General features: G+C 32.2%; 1 protein-coding gene across 1 annotated transcript in view; it reads left to right on the top strand.

Annotated features, from left to right (window-relative positions):
• The window catches only part of LOC149796565 (receptor-type tyrosine-protein phosphatase alpha-like), an 84,621-nt gene extending 74,224 nt beyond the window's left edge, over positions 1–10,397 (top strand). The window contains exons 14-23 of the mRNA XM_089961260.1: positions 1,063–1,179; positions 2,118–2,266; positions 2,817–2,952; positions 3,912–4,061; positions 5,091–5,183; positions 5,633–5,746; positions 7,575–7,706; positions 8,064–8,218; positions 8,868–9,003; positions 9,399–10,397. Of these exons, the coding sequence (XP_089817386.1) occupies positions 1,063–1,179; positions 2,118–2,266; positions 2,817–2,952; positions 3,912–4,061; positions 5,091–5,183; positions 5,633–5,746; positions 7,575–7,706; positions 8,064–8,218; positions 8,868–9,003; positions 9,399–9,494 (1,278 nt within the window). The 3' untranslated portion in view covers positions 9,495–10,397. The remainder of the gene's footprint in view (positions 1–1,062; positions 1,180–2,117; positions 2,267–2,816; positions 2,953–3,911; positions 4,062–5,090; positions 5,184–5,632; positions 5,747–7,574; positions 7,707–8,063; positions 8,219–8,867; positions 9,004–9,398) is intronic.
• Positions 10,398–16,854: the final 6,457 nt, after the last annotated feature.

The following is a 16,854-nucleotide window of genomic DNA, read 5'->3' as shown; positions in this document are numbered from 1 at the left end:
ACCAGTTTTGGGACTCTGTGTGTGTGTGTGTGTGTGTGTGTGTGTGTGTGGTGGTTGGGTTTATTCGTTATTGGTAATATACATAAGGGAATTCTGGCACAGAATAAATGTCTATCGCTGTATTATCCAACATTGGTTTTAAGTTTCTCCTCCTGTGATTTTGTTCCACATTGATTCTTTAACTTAGAGGAGAACATAACACATTCATATCTGCAATTATCTGGACAGATAATGACGACAATGTTTATGATGACAATGTTAGATTGGATCTTTTAGACACAAAATATGGAGATGCTGGCATTGATAATGCGTAATAATTGGCACACATTATTAAACCACACAAAATACGCAATAACACTACTTGTAATAGAACGTCCAGGTAAAAGCTAATTGATGTTTCCAGTTAAGGTTTAGAATAAACAATATTTTTCTTCATGTTGATACCTAGAACGATCTATGCTTTTAAATCGGCTAAGGCTCTAAAATATTTGGATATCTAATGTTTTTTATTCAGGTTAATAACAGCAGAAAACTAGAATACTTGAACTATAGAAATCGTGATCAGAAATTAGAAGTGCTTAATTTAAACATGGAAGATCCGTGTTTTATATCTTAATTGATTTTTGTAAAACTTTAATTATAGCATATTGCTTATTATGTACCTGGGCTTCAAAACAATACAATCTCATACTCGTATCATATTCATGACCTTTTAAAAATATTCTTTTCAAGGTCCTACTTTGTATTATATGATAAATGATTGTTTATTTTATCGAAATCTTTTAACAAACATTAGCCAAATTAATAAATATTAACCAAGCTCTAAGTATCACAAGGTTTTGCATATTGACAAATTGATCAAATGGAACCAAAAGTTCGATAGTTCCCATACCATCAGGTGTTGAAATGCGGGTTCCTTTTGATTATGTGTATAATATTATCCTGCGTATTAATTTCATACTTTGCTGACAAAGAATGAATAAAAATCAAAAACTATATCCATCTATGTATACCAATTCTGTTTAAGAACAAAAGAAGATTGAATTTTATGTTTCTCTCTAGATGAAGTGTATCCAGTACTGGCCGGATAAAGAACAGACGTACGGAGATGTGACGGTTAAAATTCTCCGAAATGTATCTTTCGCTGACTGTGTCAGAAGAGACTTACAACTAACTGTGGTAAATGTTACGCATGTGTCTTGGTGAATTATAAAATAAATTGTGTTCATTGTTGTATTTGTTAAGAGGGATTTGCAATAAAACATAATATAATAGATAAGAGTTTAATAAATAAACAGCTTATTTAACAGAATATAAATAACTGTAAACGAGCTCATACTTAGTCAGCATTTAACGGTGAATTGTTTTTTCGTTTTTAACATAAATGATAAAGATCATTCAAATCTGAAGTTTGTTTGTGAGTATACTAACCTCTTATTTTCTGTGTAAATATTTATATTCTCTCAAATCTGATTTACAGATAAGCTCAACAAGTCTGACATTAAATATTATACGTGGAAATATTATTTGATTCTGTTTTAAATTATTGTATAGTTTTATTGGTGAAACATGGAAGTGACAATGTTATGTTGACAAAAAGTAACTTGAGATTATCAAGTTTTCTCTCATATTTACTTAGTATTTGGTGTTCTGCTTTTACAATTACTAATATGTTACCTTATTTATACAGCACTTATGATACGTACCTACAGCTAATAGTTTCGAATATACATGAATATGAATGCAATTAACGTAGCCAGTAAGAGGAGCAAAATTATGAAAAGGAAATCACGACAACATGTTACAAAAAATGATGGTATTTATGTTTGCTATACTCATTAATATGTACCAGAAATGGCCATTGGCAAAGAAACGTTTAGGTAGTGAGAAATCGGATCACATATGAAGAGAAATTTAATTGTTTTTTTTTATGCTATGTTGAACAGAAAATAAGCTTCCCACCTTTAATTAAAAAAGAATGGATGTTTAACACCCTTTCCAGAACGGGCTGAAGCTATATTTAGAAGTAAAACTTCAATTGTGCACCAATGAAATTACTAGAAAAGAAAACAAAACTGACGCTAAGCCAGTACCACTACGTGGGTTCTTTTATTTAGAGTGGCAAGTCGAGGAAGATCACTCAGTTTCATTACACAGCCTGGCCAGACAAAGGCGTACCGGACACAGCCTGGTCACTTGTGGAATTTTGGAAATCTGTCAGGAAGCACAAAGCATATGGACAGGGTCCTATGGTTGTGCATTGCAGGTATACTTTGGAATCACATTTTTGCAAATTAATAAATTAGAATTAAAACAAAGCGAATGACGTTTGAGTGGTTATTAACTTTTTCTATGTTTGAGAGAGACACAAAGCATACATAACCCTTATCTGATATTTAGATCAACTTAGAACTGATGATCCAACATAATAATGCAATAAGAATAACATGTATACAGGACAAATCATTAGCATTTCTGTGATATATATATATATATATATATATATATATATATATATATATATATATATATATATATATATATATATATATATATGTGTGTGTGTGTGTGTGTGTGTGTGTGTGTGTGTGTGTGATTATTTCTAGATATAATCGCGTCTATTTCAACCCAATCATGATAAAGAATCTGATATAATTGTCATTCTTAAATGCTTGTAGAATGGAAAGATATGTTTACAACAAACGTTGCAAATAATACTTGTTTGAACGACAGTGTTTGAAATGCGATCCTGTTCCATATAAACATAAGTGTATTGTTTGCCAGAATTATCTAAATCTAATGAAATCCATATTTAGTGCTGGAGTGGGAAGGACAGGGACATTCATTGCCTTGGACATCATCCACGACGAGACAAGTGGAACGGGACATGTCGCCGTTATGAAGTGTGTCGAGAATTTACGAGAACAGAGAGTCAACATGGTCCAGACTGCGGTACTATTGATGATCAGGCCACTTTTAATTTTGCTGTAGTAGTATATTATTTAGTTGCCTATATAATATACTGGATTTTAGCTATTGTAAGACATCTATTTAAGATAGCATCAATTGTTTTCTCACATCATTGAGGACACCTCATGTTACGTATGACTCATGAGTTTCAAACATGATAGAAAAAAGATGTCGGTTTTAACATATGAACTTGAATAAGCAAGAACAAACAAAATGTAAACCGAAAATTTCAAACAGTGGAAATTAAGGTTGGCAACATTTGCTAAAATAGGGTAAACGTTTGCACTTGAAAAAAGCATTTTTTATATAAAATAGATAGGTACTTATGCTAGCTGATATTACCACAAAGTGTAGATCAGTTGTGCACATTGCACATCCTTAGGTCTCCTTAGTACTATTGATGATCTTTTCACCTTTCATTTTGGCTGTAGAGATATATCTGTTAGTAATCTATATAACATAATGGATTTTGTATTATAAAAAAAGAATATTCCTAATTGTTTTGTTTGATCAGTGAGGACACCTCATTTCACGTATGAATCAAGAGTTTACAACATGATCGAGCTAATATGACGGTTTAACAAATGAACTTAAATAAGCAAGAACAAGCAAAATGTAAACCGAACATTTCAAACATTGGAAATTAGGATTGGCCACATTTGCTAAAAGAATGGAAACGTTTGCGCTTGAAATAAGAGTTTTTTTAAAAAATAAAATAAATATGCAGTTATGCTAGCTGATATTATCACAAATTATAAATCAGTTCTGCACATTGCACATCCTAAACTCTCCTTATTATTGTCTTTCAGTTAGTTATGTTATCAGATCATACAACAATATATGAAAAATTACATTGAGAGTGTAAAATATAACTAACATATTTATTTCTTTTCTTACCTATCTATATATGTATATGTATACAGCTTTCTTCCTTTCTTTAGAATCAGTTTATATTCCTGCATGATGTTGTCGCAGAAGCTCTCGGACTTGGAACAATGCCTGTATTAAAGAATCAGATTTCAGATGTACTCAGACATTTAATGGAGCAAGACGAAAGGTCCGGACCGACTCGCCTGCAAAGACAATACAACGTACGTAGTATTTTTAAAAAAATGCAAGTTTTGTTTTAAAGCTTTTATAAGGTTTATGAATAAAGTCTCTGACTGAATCACCTATGCAATTTTTGGGAAATCGCCAAGTGGCGTATTAAGTTCTATACTTCACGAATGTTCAAACGAAAATCATGCAATCTTGATAGTGACGTTTTCCTTATCTGTGGGTTCCAAAATTAGCGAGAACTTGCGAAGCGCGTGCTCAATATACACCAATAGTAGCTAAGGTGATGCTTATGTTTTATTAATAATGCTTATGCTTGGTTTGATATCATAAGTGTCAACTACCCCTTAGATAAGGTGCTTCCACTGGAGAAAATGTAGTGGTAAGATATATAACTCTTGAAGCGAATTTAGTCACTTATCCAGCGGTGAAAAAAATAAATGCATTAGTACATGAACTTCAGTTTAGTTTTATATGTGTTAATAGTACGCTATATAACGGAGTTGCATATTGAATTCATACAAGTAGAGATAAACCAATTTCGTCTCCGAGAAACTGAAAACTTCTACTAACGGTGAAAGTTGCGCATGTCTTGTATATTTTTGCAAATAACATCCCGATTCAATTCGCTGTTTGACTAGTATCGCATCGAATATAATATAAACCTTTACAGACACAATCATTCTGAAATTAGTGAAACAAAATGCTAGTTGTAGCTACAGATTCAATATAAACTATGCGATTATGTTGGTTTTAGTTCAGTTTTAGATTTATTTGGCTTGTAGTGTAACTTTAGTGTATAATTGTCAATTACTAATACATATTAAAGTAGTTTATGCTTTAATTGTCTCTAGATACATATATCATATATTTCATAGATACCTATGTAGCGATGGTTAAATGGTTTTTTGTTGAAAGATTAAAATGTAATGGTTTCATAAACTCTCCAATGTCAGCATGAAAATGAAATTTCTTCCATTATCATAAAGTCAGGGCTGTGAAGATGTAATTATAAGTATTGTTTGAATCGTCATCAACTTAATGATTTGTTTAACTTATTTCAGATGCTCAAAAAATTAGAGCTTGGACAAGAGGAAAGCAATGTGCCAGTTTACTCGAATGCCGAAGGTTTTCAGTCTGAGATCATATGGATTCCGGTAAAAGTGATGTTTTACTGTAAACATATCTTAGTTAATAGACATTGTGAAGATTCTACCTATGATGGAATTCCCAGAAAATTACCTAAAAGTCAAAGGGAGATTATTTTTAGCTCGTTAATAGAATCTGAGCATGTCAGCCAATTTTCAGGAAGCGTTCTCTCCTGTTTTATATTTACAACTGTCGCGGTATATTAAAACCTAGATTTCTTAACCGGAGCATACTTTATGAATGCAAACGTTTCCGCCCGATAATCTAGAAAATCAAAGCACCACAAAATTATAACCAAATTAGGTCATTCTCAGGGATTTGGTAAAATTGCAAACTTTATCTCTATATTTGAATCCATCTCTTAATTCAGGCCACTTCCTACTTATGTCGATAACTGTAAAGTAGATGTTATACTGTATTGCTATATATTTGTCATTGGAAAACATATTAATTGTAGAATCTGTCGGGGAAAGATGCCTACATCGCAATGAAACGAGTCGACGACGAAATACTGGTGGCCACCATTCGAGAGAGGAATATCAAATGTTTGATCATCGTAGAAAGCAAGAGTGTAAGAATAAATATAAATATACACTGTCTGCATCTAATAAACAAACTGCGTATTACACAGTTTCTTCATTTTAAACGAACAAATAAATTTTATATCTTAATCACAGGCATATTGAAAGTAAAGAGATCTGAAGGTTGAACACCGCTTCGATATATCCTTTATCTTGTCAGAAAATTTAAATTAGTATCTAATCGTTAAAGTGTGATATATTTTTCTGCATTCTCTGAGAGACTATTCAGTTTCTTGAAGCAAAAGTGCTTTCAGTTTTTAAAACGGTAAGTATTCTGTATCAGGGAATGCACTTCATTGATTAGGAACAGTTAAGTAAAATGGCTTACATATACATTGTTCGTATCAATTCTACATTTCCTACACCTAACACATGTTTTGAGCTCTGCTAACATAACACGTCTTCTATCATTGCAAAACATTTCCATAAATAACCCCAACTGATACATATGTTTAAGACTTAAGAAAATATTCCATTCGAGATTGCTTGCCTTGATATAATTGTCATATCAGTCTTTCTGTATTTCAATGATAGCTTATAAGACACTGTTGGTACGACACTGACGTCTAAAATTAAGTAATGTAAAGGAGCAAAACCAACAACGTTTGTTAAACGTGAGTAATTATTTAAGTCTCTAATTTATACAATGAAATTATAAGAGGAACTTAAGTATTATAAAATAAATCCAAAATATTCCTATAAGTTCCTTATACTTCCATGAGAATTAATATTTTTAAATGTACTGAAGTGCCAATAGTCTTGATGAATCACAATGGCATAGTCCACATTGTCTTTGAATGAATTCACATTAATCCCAAACTGTTGCTTTAGTGCAATGTCAATGTGCACTTTGTGATTCAAATGAATTATTCAAACAAACAAATTCTTCTATAATTAAATCTAAACACAACATTAACCAATAAATACGTATGCAGAATGCTATTAAAAACAAGAACAATACTAGGAAATAGGAATAATAATAATAATTGTCAATTTTCTGACAAAATTCATCTCCACGAATATATTAAGACTCAGTGGTGATATTCATCCATGTGACTTATTTCACAATACATGTCTTATGTCGACATATAACCCTGCTTGATTAATTTAGCAATACTCAGCTATCCAAACAAACAATTATCCAGCTCTTGTAAGAAATTTCAATATCATACTCCATTTAAAGATATACTCTATTGTCATGGAGCAAAATCACACACACAGTACAGATGTACGTGACACTGTAAAGCCAACCCGCGCTACTTCAGGCATTTTGTGTATTTTACTGGTGCGTTTTGTGAAAATCGTGTTAAGGTAAAAGCCAGTGCCCCACGTGCTAGATGCTTTGGGCAGTATATGGTGCACAGACATGTATTTTGTTTCAAGTTTACATTTATCCTCTAGAAACGGACTAGATTTAAACGGATAAATATTCTATAACAAACATTTTCACATAAGAGTGAAATAAAAATTAAACAACCGAGAACTAGTATAATGGAAATATTAGTTTCAGATCAGGAACGACTAGTCAAAAAAATAAGTACACGTACTCTGTTACATGGTGTGTGAAAATTGGCGTACAATAATTTCTTATACTTCACTGTATTGAATACGATGGACATATTAGGCTTGTGCTCAGTAATTGGATTGACTTATGTGGAAATACGCATCAAATGGCACATTAAAGTACAAAAGGTGCTTTGAAACTATATCAATGTCACGCATATATATATATATATATATATATATATATATATATATATATATATATATATATATATACAATACGACATGTTTAAATAATGGCGTTTCTATTCGCAGCCTAAAGATGTCTTACTTTCTATTTGTGTCAACGAGTCCAAAACTGTTGCTGGCTTGGACATATCATGTAAGAAAAAAGAAGACCTGGGAGCTTTTGAAAGGAATCAGTTTTCCATCACAAGTGACGAAAGGGTATGACATTGTCAAGCTTAAGTAATCAAGCAATGATTAATTTAATCAAAGTCCGTAATAATCTGTCTTTGCAAATGAGATAATGATTTATATATTGTGTTATTTTTAAGAGGATAATGGAAAATTTCTTTTGTGATGTGGCCGTAGCGTTACCGGATGATACCATTAGTTGTGTAAATTCACAGAAAGCGGTTTGACTAGAAATGATTAAGAGAATGATCGGAATATATGCTCTAAAGGTTATGCGTACGCTTCAGTGCCCATACGACACACCTCGTATGTAACCATTTCCTTTTCATGATTATTTAAGTATTGCCAATGCGAAAAGATGAAGTGATCTCTCTTTTCTAACTACAGAAAGAGCCACAAAATCTAACAGTGTTCTTGCTGAAAACCTGGGAAGAATCACATGAGGTACCTTCAGATTCGAACTCTGTTTTGTCACTACTTGAGGACTTTAGCCAGTACCATCCAAATCCAAGCGAATTAAATCCTGTCCTCCTCTACTCCAGGTTTGTATACAGCGCTACAGCTATATAACGTATAAATCTTGTCGTACTCTTAGTCTTGATTGCATGTCATCATATCGTACTAAATATGTTCGCATATATGTTGAACGTCAATTAATTATTATGATATACTGTGCTATTGTTTTAAATCAAAGAATGTTATTGTTATCGTGGCCCTGAGGTTAAAGCATGCATGCGGATATACTGAATATATATTACAAACAAATCGCTATATAACAGCGCTCCGCGACAAAGTAACGTCCGATTCATGATAAGTACTGTTAAATATCATTTATTGTACGTGTATTTATTGGGATATAATATTATTTTTTTTTTGCACTGAGTTTTTATTGTTGTATTTTGTATGGTACCTTGATGTTTCTGAAACATTATGTTCAAGCGGGAACTACATTAAACAAATCGTTTATTTATTTGCACGCAGACTTAACCTCTTTCGCCTGAGTAATATTAAAATTCTTGAACCAAATCATTCGTCTTACATATAATTGACATCACCCAAAATGTGATTCGAAATGCGTTTAAATAAGTACATTTTAGCCATTGAATCTGAATATTAAGTATGAAAAATAAAACAAATACTTATAATGTGTCTCATAAACTTTATGCGAATTTCTGTTGATTAATACCTCAGATGGGAGCTGGACAGATGCAGCCTTATTTACATCTTGCTGAATGAAAAAGAAAGAATTCGTCGAGACGGAGAAATTCATATCTTGCGGACAAGTGCCGACATGTTAGAAAGGAGTCGCAAACTACTACCAACATTTGTAAGTATCTTTTAAATGTTTGTCTTCCACGAGTTTTCTAAAGTGTTTGTTTCATTGTCTTGAATAAAAAATGTCTGTAAAAGTAAATTTAAATTTCAGTTTATCTGTATACATTTGTGTCACCTTTAAAATCAATTTTGTTATTTCCAAGGTGAATAATCAATACTGGAATATAATCTTTTTGTTTATATTATTATTCTTCTTCTTCTTCTTCTTCTTCTTCTTATTATTATTATTATTATCATCATTATTATTACTAATACTACTACTACTAATGCTATTACTACACATACCAACTACTACTACTGGTACTACAATGACAACAGTTACAATTAATACTACTATTTGTATAATTAATCTATACTTATTATACCTAATTATTGTGTATATTTCAGGAGCAATATGTTTTCGTTTACAAATGCCTTCAAACAGATGCTTCGCCAGAATGCACATATGAAAATACAGCTGGGATCAAGAGGGAAATTCTTTGATCAACATAGATGAGGGATTTCATCACAGCATGTAGATTATTTGAATATGGATCCAGTTATAGATCTAGTTATACTTCTTTATTAAATAAAATAGTGTTTTACTAATTTGACTTTAGCAAACTTTTTTCATTTGGTTTCAAAAACATAGTCATTATCCAAAAAAGCTTAATATGTACATCGGTATATTTATATGTTAGAAAGTTGTAGCGTTTATATATTTCTTTTGTTTCTATTTCTACATCCTAAGTAACGTGAAGATGTTTTAAATAAGAACGGACAGGTGAAATACATGTCCCATTAGCCATTATCGAAGGTAGATATTTTATCTCTCTCACGACATCTCGCCCAGATGTCATTGGAAACGGATATTTTGACCAGCACGATTTTTAGTTTATTTATTTCATTTTATGTTTCGATTTCTGTATTCAGAAAATGGAATAATATTCTTGTAAGATAGACTGTACTCAGCGATTGCTTTTGAAATATGATAATAATTCTAAGATATTAAATATTAATATTTTATTAGACATTTACTTTACGAGTCCGTGCGTCAAGCCTAAATATTCTTGTTAACGTTATTTACATGACATCTTCTTCAATAGTGAAATCAGGAAACTTGTAGGTAATGTGACCTTAATCTTTTCCTTTTCGTATATTCGTATATTCTGTTGAGAAATGATAAGTTATTTGAGATGTTTAAAACAAAATCATCGATTTAATCCTAGTTTTGTTTGTTATATCTGGTACGCATGCTCAGTTTCATAAAATAAAGACAAATATATTAGAGACCTGGTCATTCATAATTTACTTAAGAATATAAAATTGTATTAACGATATATTAACCTTACCTTATACTTCATCCAATTGTATGAATACATATATTTGATTAAAATTAACACCTTTCTTAAATTGTTTTATATTTTGTTTATATATCCAACTACTTAAACATCCGATATTTTTAGCTAGAAAAGAAGAAAAGAACGGAACGATTATGAAATATCATTTGTAATGGTTTGCATTTACAAATGTTCTATGTGTGATTGTTTTGCAGAGATAAAGCAAGTAAATGCTATTGGTTTTATTATTGGTCATATTTCTGCAAAGGCAAATTCGAAATTATGTACTAGAACAAAGTTTCCGATATTGTGTTACTGTAAATGTATTGGCCTCCAGTGGACGAGTCGTTTATTTGCCTTTGTCAGTCAGTTATAATCACACCTATCCGCATGTGGTCGAGTTCCAAGCTCGACCAATGGGGGCATGTGACAAAGATTCCCAGCAGCATCCTGTGGATCGGTGATTCTCACCTGGGTTTTCCCACGTTAGTCCACCACCAGTTATACTGGCAACATGTATATCCCATGATGTGCTGAAACTTGGCGTTAAACTCACAAAAACAACAAACAACAAACAACAACAACAACAATAACCGCAGATGCAATTGTAGGAAAGGAAGACAACATTGAGTGTGTTCGAAGTTGTAATATCTTTTAACATGTATGGTAAATTTAAATTCAACGGAGTAAATTAATGGCACCAGCCATTTCATAGCTTCAAAAACGTACCCATCTGAGATGTTTGCAACTGAAACAATACAATCTGAGCTTTGAAATTATTGAAATGATGAGTGACAAATACAAACCAAAAACAGTTTTTTCATTGTACTATACAGGACAAACCTCCATCCTTACATTGTTGGTCTAATAAGTGATGGAAATCGACATATGGAGGCAACTCACACACACACACACACACACACACACACACACATATCTCTCTCTCTCTCTCTCTCTCTCTCTCTCTCTCTCTCTCTATATATATATATATATATATATATATATATATATATATATATATATATATATCTTTGATTATCACAGTAAATTTCGTTGTATTTATACAGAACAAACCTCCGTCCTCATAATTTTAGTATTATCAGTGATGGAAAATCGATATATAGAGGCAACACACACACACACACACACACACACACACACACACATATATATATATATATATATATATATATATATATATATATATATATATATATATATATATATATATATATATATATATATAGTCCATTTCGTTCTTCCATATTTTTAATCAGCATTATTGATGATATATCGTGTCGTTGGAAATGAAGTAACAAAGAAAAATTGAAAACAAGTTAACTGAATTGATATAGAACAAAATAGATGCTACAACATATATTAGTTCCAATCGAGTTTCAGATTTTCTAGCTGCATATTAAAAAGATACGTGATTTGTCTATAATTATTCGTTTAACAGAATGTTAGAAATTGACATAATCAGAAGTATAACTATGACTCACACAAACAACAGTCTCGATGAATGATGCACATAATGTCACGTGTTAGGGAACAAACATCGTGTCGCCTGTTTTATTCTTTTCATTTGGAACACACACCCGTAAAATTCAATTTTAGTTATCTCTCTTTATTGTGGTCTTTGTATATATTGATAAGCAGACGTGGAAATTGCAGAATTAATGCTGCATGTAGTAACTGCATATTCCAAACTAAATATGAGTGAAGTCTTACTGCACGAATAAATTTCACCAGATTTTGTATTTCTTATAAGCATACTTTTCTTTTAAACATCATATTGCAGCAAGACTGTGCTGGTAACAAACATTATTATTCACGAGTTTTGCTGTCTATGCTTCGTTGGCATTTTATTATTGTCGCACCGTTTGCAACCAGTCTATATTACGCGTTAAGAAACGGGACTATTTTCTGTTATATGTAATTTTCTTCTTGGAATTAGATTAATGTATCTACACATATAGCTTTCTTTTAAACGATTTTTGGACAGAAAATAAAACACGGAAATAGCACTGGAGAGGCCAGGCCATGTTGTATTGTTTTGTAGAAAGCAGCTAATGAATATTTGCATTTCTTTTCAAACTCTAGGGGAATAAGCATATATAAAGATCCTGTGCATGTATATATATTGCCATTTAACTAAGGATAGCAGTTTTAGAAGGATATTATTTATTTACAACGGCAACATATAAAAATGTATATTTTCGACGAACTTGAGAACACAATCACCCTAGAAATAAATTATCACCAATCATATTAGTTATATGCTACTCATATTAGCTAATAATATTAAACAGTTCTCAAATAGACACTGATTTTGATTTTATCTTTAAACTTAATTATAAACAGTTTCATGTTTATAAGATTTACTAGTGATGGGTTACTTGGGTTTATTTTTGGTATTTTCTAAACAAGTGAAAACATTATTTTATGCATCTTTATACCAGAAAAAATACAAATTTAAACTTACATTTTAAATGTTGTGAATATGTAATGGATAGACAATCACGATGATAAAAGATAAAAACATTAAACTTTTGAATAGGTTTTATTTTTTTGGTACCCACGGTTTCCATAGCGAAGAGAACCTGAACACAAAACATGTGTCAGAAATGAAATCAAGCTACCTTATATTTTTAATATACATCATTTGAAATTTGGATAGGGGCATAAAACTGCTCTCATTCCTTATAGTCCACTGAAATTAGACGAGTATGGATAATATCATGGAGCTCTGAATTGGATCCTTTACTGAGAGAATTTTATGTTCGGGTTTCATTTATGCGTACAGCGTTACCCCATACTAGTTTATGTATGTCCCACATTTTTTGAAAATGCTTAATTCGCTTTACCCTATGCTGCACGAGCTAAGTGCTTGCAGTCAGAAAATCGTTTAACGAAATAACGCGATTTTGAAAAAAATAGGATTTTACGTTCCTTCGTCAATTAAATGCATAATTTTGATACCTTTGTCGGTTATCTACTTTACTCACTCTTTAGACATTGATGTTTGAAAGCGGCATTTCTTGAACAAGATGCCGTTTGCTCCCGATAGTTTTGTTATGCGCCTGAGACAACATGCGGTATTTTAAGCATAACTATCATTATACAAATTGAAATATAGGCGATAGTCAACCAATTTTCACGCATATCCTTTATGTCGGAATTTGTGGGCAAGGTGGATAAACTGATTGTCGTCTATTTTACAATTCGCTTTTGGAGCGAAAGCAGCCTCTATCCCTAGATGAAACACGTCAAATCGACTATTCAAGAACTATTGCATCAGTATTCAGGTCACAGTTATTACTTCAGGTTCAGTGCCATTTTATTTTAGTGCATTTATTCCTCTGTCATTGTGTTGGTGATACAAGAGTTTGCATTAGGTATTATTGGTATTGATTTAAAGGCAACTGTTTATTCTTTAGAATATGAGCATTATGATGTGGTAGGTTGTATGTATTTCGGCCACAGTAAAAAGTGAGTTAAATGAGTTTACAATCGAGCCTGTCAAAATATGATGGACAAGATGTAACAATAACTTTACCATGAGTTCATCGCAGAATGTTGGTTAGGTTAACATATGATTTATTAGGATTTGAATACAGTGGAGTGCTCCTTACTGAAAAACTAATGTAGAGTCTGTATATGACAAACAGTTTTGATCTGAGACCATCAGGTGATTGGCCGAAAAGAAGCGTAGCGATATTTACTGCTTTTGGCTTTAATTGTAATTCTCTTTCCAAGCGGATGTACAAAACATTATCAACAAGTGGCGAAGTCGTTTACTGAAACATGGCATTTATGATCGCTAAAATGACAGATAAACGATTGAGAAGGTAAACGTATTTCGCATATCGGACGAGATCTTACAAAACTTGCTAAGGACGTTTCTGGAAAAGAATTATGACAAAATGATGCTAAACAGCATGAAAAGAATATGGAGTTTATGCTTATTATAAGAACTGAAACTAAGTTTGACCAATCCTTTAGAATTCACTGTTTGACAAATCATTTTTTATTCCATGTAAACAAAGTTTGAGCAATTCATTTTTATTCACTTTTCAAAGTTTTACAAAACCTTTTGTATTCACTGTTTAAAAGTCGTGGATCTGCTTAAAAATCATAAGGAGTCAACTATTTATCAAATGTTACTTCCATTAGGTTCATCGCTAATAACAATTGGATAAACTAAATAACTAAATTCAGCAGATCTTTAAAACTTCAAACCGAAGTAGAACATTCATGAGTGAATGGTATATTATTAAATATAAATATTTCTCGAATAAGACAAAATATCAACCTCAAAATTGTCCATAATTTATTTACAGTTGTATCGTGCTGTGTTACGCATCTTTGTGTATTCTATTTCGCTGTGGTTTGGTTTTCGGTCTTCACCTGAGGTTTGCGCTGACGGCAAGATTTTACGTTTGAAATAGCTAACGACACCTCTCCGATCTTTGATCCTGAATAGAGTTTAGAGACTAAAGCGCCTGTAAATAAGAGATTTGAAATCGGTTGGCATATAAGGGGAGTTAACCCAATATAGTGCTCATGGAAAATAAATAGTATCATATAAACTACCTCCCGTGGCCTCGTAAATTCTCTCTCTCTCTCTCTCTCTCTCTCTCTGTCTCTCTCTCTCTCTCCGAAACGCTACATTTACACATAAAGGTTTGTCAAATTTTATTGTCTGAAGACAACGCAAACGTATGGGGATACAAGCATACTGAAATAACCTGTAGACAAATCACAGTCTTCTCGACAACCAACAATGTAAACGGGTTTCTCTGATAAACGTTTGTATGAGAATCGGGTATGCTAAATAATACGGTAATAATGTGACTAAAATGGAAATTTTGATGTCGGAGAGAATGATCTGGAATTATCTAATTAACTGCAAATTGCTTATTTTGTAAGTTATCGAAAGTACACCTTTAGAATTTACTATTAACCTGTTGAAGCCAATTCGAGTTTTGTTCAAATGTGCTAAACAAACAACATTTGGTAAAGTCCATGTTTCTTGTAATTATTAACAGTGTATAAGATTAACCTTTTATACGCAGTTGGATGCATAGAATGTTTCATAATCTCTCAATAACAAACCTAACCTCAACCTCCCGTAGCCTGTGCCCTTACTGTGAATTTTAAACTTTCATTATTATATTGCGATACATTGTTACAATCACTACTTTTACTTTATTTATTAATCGCATGGATAATGCTCTGTATTCATCTAAATTATTTGAGAATTACCGTTTTCTCTGAGCTTTGGGAAGTAATCATTTTTTTTCTAAAATGCATCCATCATTCGTGCCACTGATACAGATGATGGACTCTGCAAAAATACTGCTCTCTTTTCTTCACAAGGTAAAACAAAGTATTGGTGAACGGCAATGTCAGGTGTCTTTCCATTTGAAATGATACTGGCTGAGCAGCAGAGAGGGTGAACAGACTACTTGAGGGAATGGTCACCCTTGTGTTTAGACCAAAGAAAATAGTGACCCTTCATAGAGGTCAATACCACGTCTACGATTATTGTTTGTCCCAAACAGAATTGTAGACGAACCCCCTCTGCTGCTCAATAATCTTGGGAATCTTCATCTGAATCATGGGAATCTTTTGTTTTGTTATTCAAGTAATATTCAAGTTCTGATGGTGGTTTTGGGTTTATGTTCTTTCTTTTTCTGTAATATATCATCAAACTTCTGTATCGATCTCCACCGCAATTTTTGCAAATCTGATATAATCCTCTAACGCCGTTGTTACATCCAACACATCTTCGTGAACCAGCATGAGGATTTTTCTTTAAAATATAATTATGTTTTTTACAATATTCTCCACGGCACCTTTTGTTGCATTTATTTGTTGTTCTTTGAATTAGCCCCGCACAGTTGTTCATTATATTAATGATAACTGTTTAATTAAATTGATTAATTTATCCAAATATTTTATCAAGACCCACACGATATCTTGTTCTAGGATCATGTAAATTTATTGTTATAAATCCATGCGGAGTAGCTTGCGCTCGTGAAAAGAAATTTCTGAATTTAATTATATCCATGTCACCGCTGCACCAAGTTTGATGAATATTTCGCAGCGTGTGTGTGTCTACGCCATTAAACACAACTAAAATATTACAATTGTCCCTGATTACTTTTGGTATTTGTGTATACCGCTGAGTAACATAGATCACATCTGTATTTTTATGTCTGCCGCGAGAAAATATCCTGGCTGGATTTGATTGTTTATCCAGCATCACATCATCATACACAACTAAATTATTAATAAATCCGTCTAAACAATCAACGGATGGTGCTTCATCAATATCTGTTATAAACTCTATGACATCATTATCTTCGTCCAGTAATCTTGCATTTTCTTTAAAATCTTTTAATACTTCATAACATCGTTGATCATCAGCGGATGGTGCTACCAAATACAACTTATCCCATTTCAACCATCTCATTATCAGATTAAGTAATAACTGCGTCTTACCCGATCCAGATGGT

Source organism: Sinohyriopsis cumingii, chromosome 6, assembly GCF_028554795.1.
Source record: "Sinohyriopsis cumingii isolate HCF-2022 chromosome 6, ASM2855479v2, whole genome shotgun sequence".
NCBI classification, from domain to species: domain Eukaryota; kingdom Metazoa; phylum Mollusca; class Bivalvia; order Unionida; family Unionidae; genus Sinohyriopsis; species Sinohyriopsis cumingii.
The sequence above is the reverse complement of the archived record's forward strand: the minus strand, read 5'-3'. Positions and strand labels throughout refer to the sequence as shown.